Source organism: Falco biarmicus, chromosome 1 (genome assembly GCF_023638135.1).
Source record: "Falco biarmicus isolate bFalBia1 chromosome 1, bFalBia1.pri, whole genome shotgun sequence".
Classification (NCBI taxonomy): domain Eukaryota; kingdom Metazoa; phylum Chordata; class Aves; order Falconiformes; family Falconidae; genus Falco; species Falco biarmicus.
The window spans coordinates 126,256,505-126,275,683 of record NC_079288.1 but is presented as its reverse complement, the minus strand read 5'-3'; the positions used below and the strand labels follow the sequence as shown (position 1 = coordinate 126,275,683).

The window sequence follows — 19,179 nt, the reverse complement described above, 5'->3', positions numbered from 1 at the left end:
GGGGTGTGTACTTGTTCCCGTGCTGTTCAACATCTATGCCAGTGACACGAAAACTTGGATTAATTGCACCTTCAGCAAGTTTGCCACCAACACCAAGCTGTGTGGTGTGGTCAACACGCTGGAGGGAAGGGATGCTGTCCAGAGGGACCTTAACAGGCTTGAGAGGCGGGTCCAAGCAAACTTTATGATGTTCAACAAGGTCAAGTGCAAGGTCCTGCACATGGGTCGGGGTCAACCCCCAGCACTGATACAGGCTGGGTGGAGAATGGATTAAGAGCAGCCCTGCGGAGGAGGACTTGGGGGTGTTAAGTAGATGAGAAGCTCAACATGGCCTGACAATGTGTGTGCTTGCAGCTCAGAAAGCCAACTGAATCCTGGGCTGTATCAAAAGAAGCATGGCCAGCAGGTTGAGGGAGATGAGACCCCACCTGGGGTACTGCATTCAGCTCTGGAGCCCCCAGCATAAGAAGAACATGGACCTGTTGGACTGAGTCCAGAGGAGGCCACAAAGATGCTCAGAGGACTGGAGGACTTCACTCTCCTGTGAAGACAGGCTGAGAGAGTTGGGGTCGTTCAGCCTGGAGAAAAGAATTTTCCAGGGAGACCTTACCGCAGCCTTTTGGTACCTAAAGGGGACCTAAAAGAAAGCTGGTGAGGGACTTTTTGCAAGGGCGTGTACTGATAGGATGAGGGATGATGGCTTTAAGCCGAAAGAGGGTACATTTAGATTAGATATCGGGAAGAAATTCTTTACTGTGAGGGTGGTGAGGCACTGGAACGGGTTGCCCAGAGAAGCTGTGGATGCCCCATCCCTGGAAGTGTTCAGGACCAGGTTGAATGGGGCTTGAAGCAACCTGGTCTAGTGGAAGGTGTCCCTTTTTAATCCAGTTGTTTGGGTTGACTTCTATGCAGAAGTAAATCCTTTTTGCAGCTATTTAGACCTTGTTCTGCCATTTGGATCCCCTCGCTGTTGTAGGCTGTGGTCCACCTAGTCATCCTTGTCAACCTCACTTGCAGTTGTTTGGCCACCAGAGCCTCCCATGGTGGTGCTAAAGCCACAGTCATTTCTGCAGGTTGGTGAAGCAGGCTTTGTACCAGCTTTGTACCAGAGCAATTGTGGTTGGAAGTGACCTCTGGAGATCGTCTTGTACAACCCACCCAGGAGTTAACGATACCTTTGCAAATGTGTACGTTCTTGGTCGTAGTAGGGTACGTAAATGGGCCAGAGAAAAACGGCGAGGCTCGTGTGTGCTCTTGGTAACAGTTTGACATTATTGTGAATCAGATGGGAGCTAGGCGGATAACGGCTCTGGGCGAGCAAAGCATTTCTGGTGTTCTGGTGGTCAAGTCGGTTGTTGCCTCATTATGAGCAGGACCGGTAAGCTTGACGCTTGGTTTGGACAGTGGTAGCACACTTTGCTATACGCTAATACAGTAATGTTACACCAAGCCTTGCTTTTTATTTTCCAGTTTACAACTTTTCTGTTAAACGGTAATTATCAAGAAAATTTAGAAAGCCTCTCCAAAAAGGATGATGATAATAAGTGATGCATAGTTGTTCTATGCAGGTGCTTTGAAGACCTTTTTAGACACATTGCTTAACCTAAAGCAAAATTATTAGCGTATGGTTTATTTTGTGGGGGATAAAGGGAAGAAGAGAGCAGAGGGGGCATTACACTGGAATAGAGAAAGTGTCAAACCAAGCTGCAGAAGAAAGTAGAAGTGATGAAGAACAGCTTCAGCTACTTGATTTACAAATCAAGAACTATTCAAGTGATCATGGGCTGTCCCCAGCTTTTCCTCTCTAAAGTGGATCCCTGTGCGTGGTATCAAAGTCCATTTCTTGTGTAGCACTGAAACCTCCAAACGTCTGCTTTGCTTTATTTCAGATACATTCATTTTACCTCATAAACACAAGATGTTGCTGTTAAAACATAAAGGCTAGCTATATTTTAAAAATACATATACAATACATTATTTATGGGAACAAAAATGTATTATTCTGTTCTTTAACACTGTTATCTTGTAGTCTAATAAGTTTCTGTTTTAAAGGCAAAAATGTCGCAGGTTAAACAAGTGGGACTTTTAGCTGCTGGATGTCAGCCATGGAACAAGGATGTATGTGCTGCTAGTGGGGACAGATTTGCTTACTGTGCTACCCTTGCTATTTATATTTATCAGGTAAGATTATTTAACAGACTGGTTACATTTTTACATTGTAGTTTATCTCACTTTGAACTCTTTCAATAAATATTTCTACAATGCTTTTGAAAGTATGATTGTTGCTGAGAAGATGCCTATTTAAAACTCAGTCTTCCATTCAAGATACTCCTTGCAAATAATTTTTTCTCCTTATTACAGCTTGTGCAAAAGATTGATGTAAATGTTATGTTTGAAGTTGTATATGTCAAGAATTATTGAAAGACAGGCTCTCAGTCCAGCAAACATTTGAGATGATTGTGATAGAAGTGATAGAAGAGCAGATTCTGAGAGAAAAATGAAACAATTCCATGGTTTCATTTGAAGCAGTAGTGTAAAAGTATCTTTTGAAATAGTTTAACCCACTGTGCAAAGTTGTGGGTTTAGTGTCCCACCTTTCTTTGATTTGGAACAAGTTCTTTCTGCATATCTGAACTGCCTAGCACCATGGTCCTCTGAAGTTCACAGTCACTATACAACACCACCTAACAAAAAACCAGAAATGCTGTGATGTGGAATTTTCAGACTGAGAAATAAGTCAGGAAATAGAGGATGTGCTTCATGAGTTATTCTGCTAGTAGGATTAAAATAAAATTTACTGTGTCAGGTTTGGGCATTTGATTTTTTTTTTCTTAGGTGTACCAAGCAATTTAAGAAATGAGAGGGATTTCAAACTCATTTTCATATTCTATCCTGTTTAACCCCTTGCAGATTACTAAATGATTGTTACCATGCCTGTAAACAAAACACTTCAGGGTTGTGTTTGAGTGCAGTTATTAATGGAATATAATAGTTCATAAGTGACAGGAGGATAAACTAAGTACTGGTTCAGCTCATTGAATATTTAATATCTTTTCTGTCCAAGTCAAATGTATGAGAATTTAATTTATTGAGATGTCGGGTACTGACAATCGTTAAATCCACTATAAATTCATCTGTAAGTCTAATATTGTTATATGAACTATTCTCCAACCAGACATTACTTAAAGTGAGTTTAAAAAAATACATAATTCTAAAATTAATTTTACTTTTTGTTTAGCTGGATCACCAATACAATGAATTCAAGCTCCGGGCAATTATGTCTGAGCATAAGAAGACAATCACAGCCATATCTTGGTGTCCCCACAATCCTGACACGTTTGCAAGTGCCAGTGCAGACAGTTTAGTGATTATTTGGAATGTGACTGAACAGAAAGTTGTGGCCAAGCTGGACAATACGAAAGGTATTTCAGACATGGAGATCTATTTGATCCATACATCTTTTTCATGCACAAGTATCAGAAATACTTGATATAGAGTAATATCTAAGCACCTGGTAGGCCGGATGTTTAACAGTTACATAACACAGTATTCTTGTCAGGTTTTTGGCACTTCATTTTAGAAAATAGTGATAGTGTGTTTGAGTTAATTGCTCTGAACCATCTGGTAACTGGTAAAGAAAGAGGTTATTCTTTTTGTTAAAGTACTTGACCAATTCAGGAATTTACTTTGCCATTGAGTTCTTGTTGAGCAAGAAAAAGAAACATTTTTTTCCATCACTGTATAAAAGGATAAATAATTTTTAAGCTTTGTGTGTTTTTGTGATAACTTTGTGGAAGTGAAAGCTAGTAAAATGTAGCCTTCAACAGAATCAAGTATAAATTAGCAGTCAATTTGAAAATAATTTTTTCTTTAAATACCCTAATGCTTGTCTACCTTCATATTCTCTCAGAACTTGAAACTTCTGATTTGGAGATTGTAATAGAAGTTTAGGGGGTTAGAAGTCTGTGTCTGTCACCTTTCCCTGCCCCACTATGATTCATTCCCTTTGGTCAAAACCAGCGCCTGTATTTCTGTTCTTACAGTCAGTCTCTCTTCAGTGTCCTTGACTCCTACATTTGCATTCTTGGAAAATAGGTAAACCCATGAACAGTCAGTATCTCAGGATCTTCTAAGATGTTTTGGGATCCCCTACTCTGTTCTTTCCAGAGTACTAAAGATACATCTGAAAATCCTGTACATCTTGCATATCCTGCAAAAGGAATAAGTAGGAAAAATCCCACACTGATTTGATCAATTCTAAAAGGAATGTTGTATCAGTTAACGCATTAATCTAAAAACTGTTGCTTTTTTCCCCAATACGTTGCTTGTTTAAAAAAAAAAACTACTTCTGGCAATGACTAAATGTGAAAGAAATGTTATTATTTTAAACTTTTTAAAACCTAATTTACTTTTAGGTTAGTATGTTTAAACCTCCTATCAATGCTGCTTTTACTCTCTTTGACACTGCCATATTTAAGTGTCTAAATACAAACAGGTTTGAATTTTCAGCTTGTGTCATAACATTTATTCCTTCAAATGCACATTAAGTTATGAGGATAATGAGGAGACGTTAAGGCCAAAATCCTTAAACTGTAATGCCTACAGTTAGATGTTAGGCAACTGAATTAAAACCGTCAAATATCCAGAAGAAAGCTATCAGGAGTTCCCTTTGATTATAGAACTAGCTTTCCAGTTTTGTCACAAATATCTGCCTATGTTATATTTATCTCTAAATTAAATTTTACTGTGTTTTGCAAAAAGAGACATTTTAAAGTTTTCAATATTTTACCAGCTTACTAGCAAATAGCTTATAATAAAATAAAATGATGAATGGAATGGTGAACGACTCAAACTATTGTTTACAGGATCAGGCTTATCATCTTTCATATGTGTGATTGTCTTTGGCACTAATTAAGTATAGGTAACATAAAATACGGTCCATCAAAATAGCATTAAAATAATTTGGGAAATAATCCTACTTCCTGCCTATGGATATGTGTAGTTTACTTTTACACTGTAAGATATTCAGACAGTTGTCTACATTTCAGTCTAATCGTTTTTATGTATAATAATTATTTCTACAGCTTTTCAAGACAAATGCTGATACTGGGTCAAGCAGTAATACACTGAATTTCATATCTTCGTTCTCATAAGGTTTACCTGTATGTTTCAGGAATTCCTGCGTCACTTAGCTGGTGCTGGAACGCAGATGATGCAGTTGCATTTGTGTCCCACAGAGGTCCGTTGTACATTTGGACTATCTCAGGACCTGACAGCGGGGTAACTGTACATAGAGAGGCACATAGTTTCTTGTCAGACATCAGTCTGTTTAGATGGCATCCAAAGAAGAAAGGAAAAGTAGTATTTGGACATACTGATGGAAGCCTGTCTATTTTTCAGCCAGGTAAAAACTGTCAGGGTAAAGTATTTATTTTTATATATGTATATCTCTTTTTCTCAGTATATGTGTGTAATTTGCACTTTTTTTCTTTAGGTTTTAAAATGTATTTACATATATAAAACTTCTTCTTAGTTCATACTATTTCTGCTCCTTCCATATCACAAAAATATGTTTTCTTAGATAGCGCAGAGCATTTTCTTTGTATCATCTCCCTTTTGTGACCAAGATAACATTGCAATTCTCGATGAGTACAATAAACTGGATTTTTTAGGGAATGGTAACAACCATGATCATCTACTGAACTGTATTTCCCAGCAGGTTTGTTCTTCTGCATAGTGATTTGAATCTTTTGCTTAGTCTTTTGCTTTTCTTGCATTTGTTCTGGAGTTCTCTGCTTCATATTCCAGAGTATTCTGTACTTTTGTAGGTAGAATCTCATGTCACGTTTCATATTACCTTCATGATTCTGTTCTGTTAAAGACTATATGGGAAAATACCAATCTCTTTTTGTCTGAAATCCACCAAGCACATTTGTGAGTACTTCATAAATAGTCTCATGAAGGTGTCTTGTTCATAAGCTCATTTGAAGCTGAAATTTATCTCGCTTTCATAGGTTTCTGCAAAGACAGATAGCTGTATTAGGTGGACTGTTTTGATGTCTTTTTTTTTCCTGGTGGATACTTTTTCCTCCACTAAAAACTGATTTTGAACTTTGTGAGGAAAAAATGTTCTTTAAGTTATGTGTTAATTTTACATAGCGTTTCACTCCAACAGCCATGCAAAATTTAATTTCCTTCATTTCACTTTACTAAGTTGTCACTCCGCATGCCACAGAGAACATATTTCTTTGCTTCTATATTCAGTATATATTCATTACATTATATATTATATTATATAATATTATGTTATATATTGAATATTATTTATTCAGTAGTGCTGACTAAATTAGTATAGGCATTGGGAAAAGGAAAATAATTTTAATATGATAACCTCTAAATATATATCAAACTGAGACTTGTCATGGAGCTTGTCTAGGATGATTTTAATATTAAAATAAAAATAATTGGAAAAGGATTTAAAATGTCAAAATTATGTTCTGAAAATGCAAACATAATATTGGCTAAAAAACCTAGCAGCAGTGGCAGTTTTGTACGTACCACAACTCTAGTTGCTATGAAAAATCTTTTATTGAAAATTATCCATTACTGCTGGGGAAAAACCTACATGCATTGGCTTGAAATTGAGTTTAGATTATTACAGAAATTTTGCGTGTCTCTGTATTTAAGATAGTTTTCATTATTACTGTAATATTATATATATTCATTGAGATAATTTTAAAGTAAAAATAAATGAACCATTACATTTGTTTGCTGTTCTTAACATCTTTAAGATTTTTGGTTTCAAACAGAGTTGTTGTTGAAGGTTAATACACAGTTGGGTGAAAATTTTTGACAGAATTCTTTTGCTGAAAATCCTGGATTTAAGTAGTGCGGTTTACTTCTACTTAATAAATCTGTTAGAATTGAGAAGGAAACATTGCAGTTTGGCTTTCAAAAATGAGCTTTCAAGTTTTTATTTTTAAAATGTTTAGAATTCCACTTTCTCAAAATTATTCAAGAAAAATAGTACACTTTCTGTTGGACCATATTAAGTGTTTTCTAAACCTGAACACACTTATTTTAAAGAAATGGATGTAAAAACCTTCTTAGTCAAATAAGATTCTCATTGGATTTTTATGTAACAAAAGTATCACTGATCTGCAGAGGTCTACTTGCAAAGTAATTGTCAGAACTGAGTAGCAAATTCGACTGTGTGGGATAAATTAGTATAACCAATTCAGACGCATTCAGGAATTACTTCTAGGTGAAATAACATAGAGCTGCCATTCAAAGCCCAGACTTGTATGCAATAAGAAATCTGAATAATTTAATACAAAGGATTATATTCTTGTAATTAAGACAATGACATTGGAGCAATCATGGTGACTTGGAAATACTGCAGACCAATATTAGTTTTCTTTTGACTTGCCTTCTTTACGCTGTTAAAAGGGATTTGTTTAGATAAAAACATCAATGTGTTTTAGAATAGATCACAAATATTTTGGTGAACGGATAAATTCATTACAGTATGTTTCAAAATCAGGTAATCTTGAAAAATAGATTGTATCACTATAACAAAATATAAGTACCATTACTGTGGTTACACTTTCATAAATTAATTTAATATGGCTTAAAAATCAGATACAATAGAAAATGTAGGCTTATCCAAGCTATTTTATCAATTGCGGGTTTCTAGTTTGCAATTTATAGTCAAAGTTCATCTGACTTTTGTTATCGGTAGCTTTTTAAAATTAACAATACATAGAAGAAAGTGGTATTAATAGGATTAATATAGGTTCTCCATTTAAGAAAAAAAGGAACACACACAAAGAATTAGTACTTTTAAATAAGGAATAGAAAGCTAATATTTTGCTTCAAGATTGAACTTCAGGCCTCATCTACCTCATGTCAGAATGTGCAGAATGACTTGTTATCGGACCAGAGCTTAGTTTGTGAAATCAACTAAGTAAATTAACAAGTCAAATCAATTAAAAATAAATAAATCCTATTCCTTACTTCTGAAAGTTTCAGTCCTTGTGTAGGATATCTTACAAAACCTACAGATCATTAGAGAATGTGAACATCCATAAGTTCCTGTTAATTGCGTGAAAGTTCAGTGTGATTGACTCCTTGAAAGCTCTAGTCTTTCTATTGAAATGTGGGTCACTGCTGCATAATTAGCAGAGTACACAACTACTTTTTTCACTATGTTATCTACTTAGGTTTTTCTCTCCTGGCTGTATTTTCTTTTTATTAACTCCAGACTATCCATTAATGTAACAGAACATTTAGTGTGAAGAAAAAAATATGCAAGGATCTAAGATCAGTAATCTATTTTTAAAGAAATACAGAGCAGTCATATAGCGCCAAATGTTCTGTACTAGTTTACCTTTCGTTTGTTCTCAAAATATGCACAGCTTACTTAAATGACCTGTGACTCAGTTGCATGATTCAGTGCTGATTTCTTCTTTTAATGGAAAAAAAATATAAATTAACAGTTAGGGTTTCCATGACCTTGGCTTCTGGACATTTTTGTGAAGTATGGGTATAACTGAATAGCCTCAATATCCGTACTCTCACACCAGCTGATTGTGCTTTCTTGGGACTGAAGGGTTTGAACATAACTGGCCTTCATCACTTGAGGACTTAATGCCTTTAGTTCTTGTAAAGCTAACCAAAAAATGAAAACTCTGCTTTGTTGTCAGTACTTGGTTTTCATATGAATGTTGATTTTCATTCAACAAAAAAATTGAACTGATTTGTAAGCCGGGGACATTGTTAAAGAAAGTGAGAATCCTGAAGTTTTTGTTCTACATCAATCATTAAGTAATATAGGTAGGTCTTGGCATTTATCATAATATGACAAATTAATTGTATACTTCATTATCAAAATTGAACATTAGATTAGAAACTGAATAATGGAAGATGTCAATTCCGTATTTCTAGAAAAGAGGTAGAAAATCAGGTTTTTTTTTAATAAAGGAATTACAACTTCAAAAATACAGATCTGTGTATTTTTGCCAGCTCTCCATAAAAGCAAAAAGTGGGAAATAAACCTGATGTTAAAAATTTTGGTTCTTGATAATATGGATCATCAAGCGAAATATGTTTTCTGTTGTGGAGGTGTTAAATTAGACATTTAATGGCCTATTTTGGCTTCAAAATCTATGAACGCTTCATAATTACGTACATTTTGAGAAAGAAAAAAAAAAAAGGAAATTTTTTGTGAAAGCTTTTTTGACTGCCACAATTATTTCTTGTTCACACTGCCTTTATTTTGCCTGTATTTGCGGTGGTATGCAGATTTACTTAACTAATTTGTATTTTAGGCTGTGCTGCAGGCCTTTACTCATGGAAATTGTTAGGGCAATGTATATGATTGAACGTACTTTTCTTTAGTATAAAATCATATTAATAAACATGTCAGTGGTTTCTATTTTATGCTGTATTAAAAAGAAGGTCAGATCTGATGGAGCCAGAACTACTTTAGGTCAAATATTGCGAAGCCAGCGCCGTTAATTTCACTGGTGCAGCCAGTGGAGCAGGCTACTAAACAGGTATTTCAGGGAGAGATAAAAATTATGTTTGCAAACCTTGTAACTATTGAAAGGAGATACTTCATTTTGAGATAATCTGTTTTTTTGTGCCCTTAAAGGCTCTAAAAATCAGAAACACGTCTTAAGACCAGAGTCTCTTGAAGGAACAGATGAAGAAGATCCAGTTACAGCGCTGGAGTGGGACCCTTTGTCAACAGACTACCTTCTTGTTGCTAATTTACATAATGGTATTCGACTAGTTGATTCTGAATCGTTGTCCTGTATCACAAATTTTAATTTTCCCAGTGCAGCAGCATCTGTTCAGTGTTTAGCCTGGGTTTCTAGCGCACCTGGAATGTTTGTAACTGGAGGTAAGCCTTTTATTTCCTGTTATACCAAGGTAATAAGAACAGGGCTGAGTCTTCAAACTTCAGACTTTGTTTGATCTTTCTGTTTCTTAACATTTCTACAAATAAAAGCATACGTGCATTGTACCAAAAAAAATATATTACATAAAGCTGCAGAAAAGAACAGGAAAACTGCTACACTGAGCAGTTTTTACTTATTTTGTATTTATTCATACATAAACAAGTGACTTTAAACTATTTTTTAATACTCAATATTTTCCTCATGCACACTTTAGCAACAAGTTTAAGAGTTACTTTGGGAACAGGAAGAAAAATGCATTGTCCTAGTGGATGTCACTTCTTGATCCCCCCCACTTTTTCTCTATTTTCAGAATGATTTAAGAAAAAAATAAAAAAAATCTATTTCCTGCCACTTTTCTACACAATAGATGTTATTGCTCAGGTTGAACTAATGAGGAAAGTGAGACTGTATGAATGTTTTATACTGAGAGATATTCCATAGAATTCATCTACTGAAGTTTAAAAAATGGTTATTAATTATTGTTGTTAATAGCCATATTACCGTGGAGAGAATGGTGCCTCCTTATAAAATTCTTCTTGGGATTTTAAGCTTAATTCATTGTTGTATTTTTGCATAAAACAGTCCTTAAACTGCATACCTCTGTGTACAGTAAAAAGAGGATAATAAATAATAAAAACCCTCCATCTTTTTATATTTTGTTTTTAAACCTCAGATTCTCAGGTTGGTGTGTTACGTATTTGGAATGTTTCACGTACAACACCTATAGATAACTTTAAATTGAAGAAAACTGGTTTCCATGGTTTGCATGTGCTCAGTTCTCCCCCAAAGAAAAAGTGTAAGTGTAATTTTGATTGTTATACATTGCAATGGCTGCAAGTTGAAGAAAATCTTTTTTGTGAATTTTGTTATATACAAATTGATCTCTGTAATTGTGTTGGCTCTGTAGTTCTGAATTAAAATACCCTCTTGTGCCAGTGGACTAGACAAATGTGTAAAGCATCAAGCACTTGATAAGGTCTTTCTTTAGTGGGCCAGGCTTCATACAGGAATTCATTTCTTTTTGGGTTTAATCTTATTGGAATATAAAGCATTTTACTCTTAATAATTGTTCCTTATTATTAAATGGGAAAAATCTATTTATATCTTTTGCTTTATTTTGTTAAGCATGTTCATCACAGTATCCTACTAAAAATCACCATACATCCTCAACAAGTGAGGCTGTTCCTCCTCCAACTTTAACCCAAAACCAAGCATTTTCTCTTCCTCCTGGTCACGCTGTGTGTTGCTTCATGGATGGTGGAGTGGGGCTTTACGACATGGGAGCCAAAAAGTGGGATTTCCTTAGAGATTTGGTATGTTTCATCTCTGTTTTAGGAATGAGGGTTTATTTTGGCTTATACATTTTCTTCTAACAGCAGAAAAATGAGGATGAAGCCTTTGCAGAACTGTAAAACAGTTTGTCATTAATAAGAGTCTAAATTTCTAGGAAACAATTACTTTTCTGGAGTTGAAAGCAATTCTTTATTGCAAAAGACTGAATTCTGTTGGAAGTATCCTGGCAGTTAGTTTTCATCCAGAAGAAGATTTAAGGGCTGTTTTGTGTGGGGTTTTTTAACTGAAATATGAATTTGATGGCCTTCTCAGAAATTTTATCTGGAAAGTTTTCTATAATCCAGAATAAAAATTCCAATCACATCAGAGAGAAAAATATATGCAACTCAGATGGTGAGGTCCATCGGTTTAAAATGACAAGGACTGAATTATTAAATCTTCTTTGAAGCAGAAATTGAAATGGGGTTTATCACACATTAAGTGAGCCTATTCTTCACTGGGCTTTTGGTTATTCTGCGGAATTTTTCTCTTTTCCTCTTTCCCTGTTCCCTTTTCATTGAAAAACTTGAATAATTTTCAGCTGTACTCCCATACATGTTTGAATAGAGTCTGCTGGTTGGTGTTTTTCCATTTTTAATGGTGTTGGTCCTGTAAAGCAACTGAGGCTTAAAAAAAATTTTTATATATATTATATGTTTCTCATGTGTGTGTCAAGTTAAATTCTACAAATACATGTCTTAGAAAGCAAACAATTGACATATAAAATTTTGAATGGATTGAAGTTTAAACTGCAGTAGGGCGTAGACTGTATTTAGAAACAGGTCGATGGAATACTAGAATGAAATACTAGAAAACTTGTAGCACATGATCAACTTACAGAGCTTTATTTTTTCCATCAGGTACTTTTTACCTAAAGGGCAAAATTATTTCTGTTCTAAAAAATTAATTTTTCTTGCTTGTTTTTTTAGCTTAATCTTTTTTAGTTCTACTTTTTAGCAACTCTGTTCCAAGGGAAAATGCTAACAAGTCCCTGGCATTGCATCACCTTGTTGTTTTAGGGCAAAATTTTTCTCTCTTTAATAATGATCTATGAAAGGGAGGAGTGTTATAGTCCAAGCCATTATATACCTTTTAATTATGACTGATGAGCTATAACATACAGGGGTTTTTGGAACTCATAATTGACATGACAGTTTATAATACAATGTATTTTAGAGTTTGATCTGGAGTTGGACTTCTGAAAAAAATCAAATGTAATAAAAACGGATTAAATATTTGTTTCATTTAAGGGACATGTTGAGACCATCTTTGATTGCAAATTCAAACCTGATAACCCTGATCTTCTTGCTACAGCTTCATTTGATGGCACAATAAAAGTTTGGGACATAAATACTTTAACAGCAGTTTACACATCTCCTGGTAATGAGGGGGTTATTTATTCCCTTTCTTGGGCTCCAGGTAAGATTATTTTGCTTTAGGTTTAAGTATTCTTTGTATTAGCCTTGACTAGCAGGATTTGTGTTATGAAATTTATTAGTTTTAGATAGAAGGGTATCTTATATGGTTTGAACATAACAAGTATTATTTGTGAAACCTGTAGAATTCAATGTTTCAGACCTTGTTGAGGCTTACCGTTATGAGAAGTGATCTCGGTATTTCATACTGAGTCAGAGTGGAGGGAGGAAAATCTCCAGAACCTTTCTAGCGTTACATTACGCAGATGATGAAAGGTTTTCTTCGCATGGGAAGCAGCTAATTAAAGGCATTCACATTCTGTTTTGTGCTGAAAAAGTGGAACATAGGTGTTTACTACTTTCTCTTCCTTCTTTGTGTAGGATTCTAATCACTGAAGAGCTCTGCTTTTGCTTTATTAGAATAGGGATCCTTTTTCTGCAAAGCAGCTACTTGTTCTTAGAGAAGTCACCGAAGTCAATGGGAAATCTTTAAACTGTTCTGCAACCCAGTTAGTTGAACTTGGGAGTACGTTTATGTTACTGATGTCAGTATTGATAATACTGATGTCAGTATTGATAAGTAGGCTTTCTTGTGTTTTAATTCTTTGGACAGCAGATGCATTCTTTTTTTTTTTTTTTTTTTTTAATCTAAATAATTCAGCTCACTGCCTTTCTCTCCTGTGCTTTTAAACTCTAAGAAATTATAGCTGACAGGAAAAAAATACTGTGATGGGAATCTTAATGTAGTCTGCGTATGTAAAATGAATTTGCACTTTTTTCATTTCAGAGACTGTCTTGCACCTTATTCCTCTTCACAGATAATTTGTCTTGCAATATGAAAATGATGGCAATATAAAATATGGTGTTTTCCTTTGTGTTACTTTGTTTTGGAATTGAAATTCAGTTTGTACTAGTATCTCACATTAAGAGAATAGTTTGTTCCTGGGAGGGGGATGGTGGTGGTCCCTTTCAAGTCTTTTATTCTGATCTTATATTTTTAAAAAGTAAATTTAAGCTAATAGGCAGCTTGTGCTTCATCTTCAGTTCCTTGCCAACCTGTCAAAGAGTTCCTGTCCATCCCAGGCAGAACTTATCCTGCTTCTTTCACATTCCTTACTCCTAGAGATTTCCTCCCCACCTTGTACTTTATTCGTAATATATAATCCAGTGCATGCCACCATTTGTATTTGGTCTCACAAGACCTTTGAACATAGTGATTGCTCTTATTTTTTTCTTTTTCTTCTTTTTTTCCCTATCATTCTGCTACCTGAATCTCTTTCTATCTTATGTATGTACCTTTCTAGACTCCTCCTGCATAGATTGCCTTTTTCTCTGAGGTGTGCTATAAAGTAACAGTCAAAACTTTTATATAAATGTGTCATACAGCGATTTAGGAAAAGTATAGCTGTATTGGGATAGAGAGTCACTGTGGTGAGGAGTGTTCGGTGGCTTTTGGATTAGGCCTGAATTCAGTTTTCAGGTTCTTGCTATAGAGTCATATATTCAGATTTTCCAGCCTGTAGAGTGTGGTTAAAAATTCAGGTACAAGATTAAGAAAACAAGGTACTGTTGTATGTTCTGTTGCATTCTTTCTGATTTGTCTTAATACATAGGTAACTTCAAATGAAAATGCTGTAGTTGCTACAACTTTAAGCTTGAAACATTGAGATTGTATCTCTTTTAGTTCAAGTCATACGCATTATGGACATTATTTTCTTGTCACCTCAACTGCAAGACTTTCAGCAGGCATTGAGATTACTTTTTACAACAATACAGCTTCTTTTTTTTGCCCTTTCCTCAAAACAGGAATGTAGGAAAGCAGGTCTGGCTTTTGTCAAAATTTGTATTTGTGACTTAATATCAAATACTGGCCTTAAACTATGACAGACTTGCGTATGTGCCATTGATGTCTTCTGTTTATATTAAATTTCTTGTATTTCAAGTAGAAACACATTAATCAAACAATATTTATTTATATTTTTTCTGTTTTATATTTTTTGGGTTATATTTATTGTGAGATCTCACAAATATCTTTCTCTAAAGGAGATCTGAACTGCATAGCAGGTGCAACATCCAGAAATGGTGCCTTCATCTGGGATGTCCTAAAAGGCAAAATGATAACCAGATTCAGTGAGGTAAGATGAGATCACTTCTTTTTTTTGTCTATATGAAATGTAAGTTAATCATTCCCTCTAGTGTCAATAAACAAAGATGGGTCAAAGTGCATATGTTTTTAAAAGGTGCTATAATATAAAAATCTATAGGAAAAATTATGTGGGTGCCAGTTTATCTCTGAGGCAGAGGTATTTTTACTTCCTCGGACTGGTTTGTGACATGACAATGATGAAGCACCATATTATCTCCATTATCTTCAAATCGGTCCTGTAGTGATACACAGCAAAAGCATAGCTGATTCTTTCTTAAACTTGTAAATGTATGTGGCCATACAGACTTCAAACTGGGTGTCAAAATGTAAAATTGTGTTCTGTATTTTGAAATGTAAGGCCCATAAAAGAATTTGAGTCCCTGCAATCTAGACTAATAAAGCTCCATTTTGCAGCACACTGAACAGTGCTGGCAGAAGGAGTTATTTAATACTATGCTGTAGCATTCTATGCTATTTTGTGAATTCTTAGTATATAGCTGTAAGCTTCAGAGTACAGACATAATTAACTGTGGCATCTGCATCAGAGGACAAAGGATGCTCTTTAAGAAGACAGAATTGGGAGGGGTAGGGGGAGGCAGACAACAAATATATGTATGTACATTCAAGAGTTCCTGAGCTCTAGCACTTAGAAGATTGGCACTTATGCTACTAAATGTCTTTTCTCAAACACTCGTTCTGATACGTCTCACTGAAGTTTTCATGTACTGCCGTTATTCATGCCTACTAACTTCATTATTCCAACAAGCAGCTAACCTTTATTCAAGCTTCAGGTTTATATAGTTATGGATTGCTCGATCTTCAGCTTGACCCAGTTTTGTCTCTTGGATCATGGAGAACATGGCAGTTTTACTGTCTCTCTCCTCAGTCCCACTTTTTTTGGGCTTGGATTCTCAAATATCCCAGCTATGTTGGGGACTCATTATAATGTGGTTTTGTACAGTATACTTTACTGGGAGCAAAGGGCTGAAGCCCGTAGGAGAATAAAATAAAAAAATATGAGTCAATAGATGAGAGAAAAAGGGGTGAATTATTTCTTATTGATAGGTATTTTGCATTTTTTGAAGCATGGAAAGAATGGAATCTTCTGCATTGCCTGGAGTCATAAAGATTCCAAAAGAATAGCAACCTGCAGCAGTGATGGATTTTGGTGAGTGTTACTGGAAGAAAAAAAAAAAGCTAAATGTACTTCGCAAGTCAGTAGACTTGGACAGCACTATCGGTGATTAATTTTAAAACTTTTCTTACTGGACAAAATTTGGATTAGAATATAATAATATAATAATCTCCTGTACTTGTTAGGAGATACTTTTCGTGATTTTTAAGAAAAAAATAAAGGAAATGTTTGCAAAAGGAATAGTGTCCAAGACACTGTGATAGTGAAACTGAATATTTATTTTTATTTAGCCAAGAATATTCTTCTAGGTTTTTATCTGTAGATATGGAGGACAGTTTTCAAAAGCTATCCCACTTTTCTTGTCGTCTTTTTTATAAAAAAAAAATTCAGTTTGTTATTTCAAGGACTAGGTATCACTATTTTACAACAATGTAATTGCAATTGTATTATTACAGGAGTATAATGGCTTATTTGTAAAACTTGCAAATGCTTATGGAGAACAGTTTTGCATGGATTGTGTTTCAGTACACTTTTAAATCCTCGTTCATTCTTTCATTTGCTACCCATATTATTTTAGCTCAAACATAGTGAGCACAAATTTTAGAAAACAACTTTTTTTTTTTTTTTTTTTTAAAGCCCGACAGATCTGTTTGTACCTTAAAGTGATAGCTGCAACATAGATTTTGAGCTATGAGGATCCTTTCAGGGAGGGAGGTACCACAGTGGACATCTTTAGAGCCCCTGTGAAGAAACATGGACTCTGAAGTCCAATGAAATGTTTTGTTGGGTAATACGTAGTTAATCTTGTAGTTGAGAGGCTGCAGGAATAAAGATTTCTCATATTCTTTCTGTATACGTTTTTGTTATCTGGCTTATTTGCACAGAATCAAACTTGGCTTTGGATAGCCGCCTCAGAATGCTTTTTTTCCTCATAATATTATATTGTAATTGATTTCAGTATTATTCGGACCATTGATGGCAAGGTTCTTCACAAGTACAAACATCCAGCTGCAGTGTTTGGTTGTGACTGGAGTCAAAACAACAAGTAAGTGAAAATTAACCCAAAGAACTGATTACATTTACTATTTAAATTGATTACCAATGGAGTAACACAAAGTTATTTAGAATGTGATAGTTACTGTGATATTAGAGCACTGAAATTGTTTCTGTTCCACAATAAGATATGTCTGTAGCATCTCTGTATTCCCAGCAGTGTATTTCATTGTCCAGCATGATTAACTTCCATAAAAAGATCTTTTAATATTGATGGTGTGTGTGGAATTCTCTGCCTGAATATATAATGGAGGGGGGGGGGGAAAAAAAAAAAGAGACATTCAGTAGCAGGAAAGAAGGATTTAGATTGCCTTCCTTTTAATTTAACAAGCTGAAGATACAGCAGGCAACTAAATACACTGTGATATGTGTAGATTTTGCAGATAATCCCTAATAACAACATGAGAACTTTTTGTCAAAAAACAATTACACAGTAATCCAATTTATTAACAGCTGAGTGCTGGGTGCTTGGTCAGTGCTTGCACTGTTCTCTGTTGCAACTAATGGATCTTTATCGGGTTATTTTCTGGTTTAGTATGTTTAATTGGGTTATCAATAGTTACATCATAAAGAGACAAAGAAGAAGCAAAAATAGCTATTTCTTAAAGTTAGTTGCAAAATACACATCATATTTATTTTTAAATTAAAAAAACCCATAAGTACTTTTGATGAGCCCTGTGACTAGAGGATTTTATTTTTCTTTTGCAGAGATATGATAGCTACTGGTTGTGAGGATAAAAATGTTCGTGTTTACTACTTGGCAACCAGCTCTGATCAGCCGCTTAAAGTTTTTACAGGGCATACTGCAAAAGTGTTTCATGTACGGTGGTCACCCCTGAGAGAAGGAATCCTCTGCAGTGGCTCTGATGACGGGTGTGTATTTCTGAACTATTAGAAGACTCACAGCCTCAAGCAGGAACATTAGATAAACTTAAGATCTTTAGTTATACTGGTGCTGGCACCTTTGAAGACTCTGAATAATATAATAATAAACTAAATCTCTGCCTTGTTCAGATTCAGACTGTAGCTTTGCTGTTAGCTTAATATAGTATTTGAACAGCAGGATGATTACCTAAGATTATCACAACTGCTGTAGCAATGCAACTCTCCAAATGCTTTCCCAAGAGTAGAGTCAGTGATTGATACTTGTTATTCCCCCGGAATACTACTAGGAGGACACCACACGCTTACATTATCTCAAAAGATACAAGTGCAAGACCTGCTCTTATTTGATGTCTTTCAAAAGTATAATTAAGTAGAATCTATGAAGATTTTTAGAGTGCAAAGTACTTCTATTTTGTTGGGGTTTATGACCTTTTTTTAGGGAGACAACATCACACTATGGTAAACAGGAGGATGGATTTTTCAGTGATACTCTGCAGGGAAAGTGGCTTAGAATCCTTTTTGTAAAGGATCACAAGTTTCGAGTATTGGCTTCTGTTGCTTTCCCCAATACCATGCACTAGATGTCTATCCTTGCAGCAAAATCTGTTAGTTTGTAGTGTAATGATTCATGAAAGAAATCAACCTGACAATGAACTTACGTTTAAATCCTCTGTTTCACGTGAGCAAGAAGTAGTCAATCCAAAATTCTCTCATAGTATCATGAGATATTCTGATTCAATTACCAGTCATAGCTATGTAATAAGACTTGATTACGGAGGGAAAGGGATCATTGGATAACTTAGTCCCAGGTAACACACAAAGTAAGTGATTTTTTGAGTTGTACTTGGTAACACTCCTGTTCATAATCATACTCAGAACGATTTCAGATGACCTGTGTAGCACCTAGGCTTATACAGTACATAGGAACAGTACACAAGGGTCACGCATGAGCACAGGTTGTTGTAGGACTGAATACGGGTAGATATATAAAATGGCCTTCTGGCTTGTGGATTCTGCTTTGTGATGCAAAGTCCATCAAACGGCCTCTTTGCAGCACAAGTGAAACTGTAATAGGTGACTTTGCTCACTAGTGAGCTTTGCTAACATATTTGATAATGTAATAACATTTAGCCAGAATTACAATGATCTTTTCAAGTAACTGAACTTTTAACTTCCTAATTCTGCAGTCTGCTCAATTAGATGTACCCAGCAGTCGCAACTATTGAAAATAAAAGGAAGTGTTGGAAA

At 35.1% G+C, this 19,179-nt stretch overlaps 1 protein-coding gene across 1 annotated transcript in view; it reads left to right on the top strand.

The window, feature by feature from the left end:
• Positions 1-19,179, top strand: part of WDR17 (WD repeat domain 17) — a 65,241-nt gene that overhangs the window by 21,790 nt on the left and 24,272 nt on the right. Inside the window, exons 2-12 of the mRNA XM_056326442.1 lie at positions 2,053-2,181; positions 3,239-3,422; positions 5,174-5,404; positions 9,656-9,907; positions 10,639-10,761; positions 11,091-11,278; positions 12,548-12,716; positions 14,756-14,847; positions 15,944-16,026; positions 16,952-17,038; positions 17,755-17,919. Of these exons, the coding sequence (XP_056182417.1) occupies positions 2,059-2,181; positions 3,239-3,422; positions 5,174-5,404; positions 9,656-9,907; positions 10,639-10,761; positions 11,091-11,278; positions 12,548-12,716; positions 14,756-14,847; positions 15,944-16,026; positions 16,952-17,038; positions 17,755-17,919 (1,697 nt within the window). The 5' untranslated portion in view covers positions 2,053-2,058. The remainder of the gene's footprint in view (positions 1-2,052; positions 2,182-3,238; positions 3,423-5,173; positions 5,405-9,655; positions 9,908-10,638; positions 10,762-11,090; positions 11,279-12,547; positions 12,717-14,755; positions 14,848-15,943; positions 16,027-16,951; positions 17,039-17,754; positions 17,920-19,179) is intronic.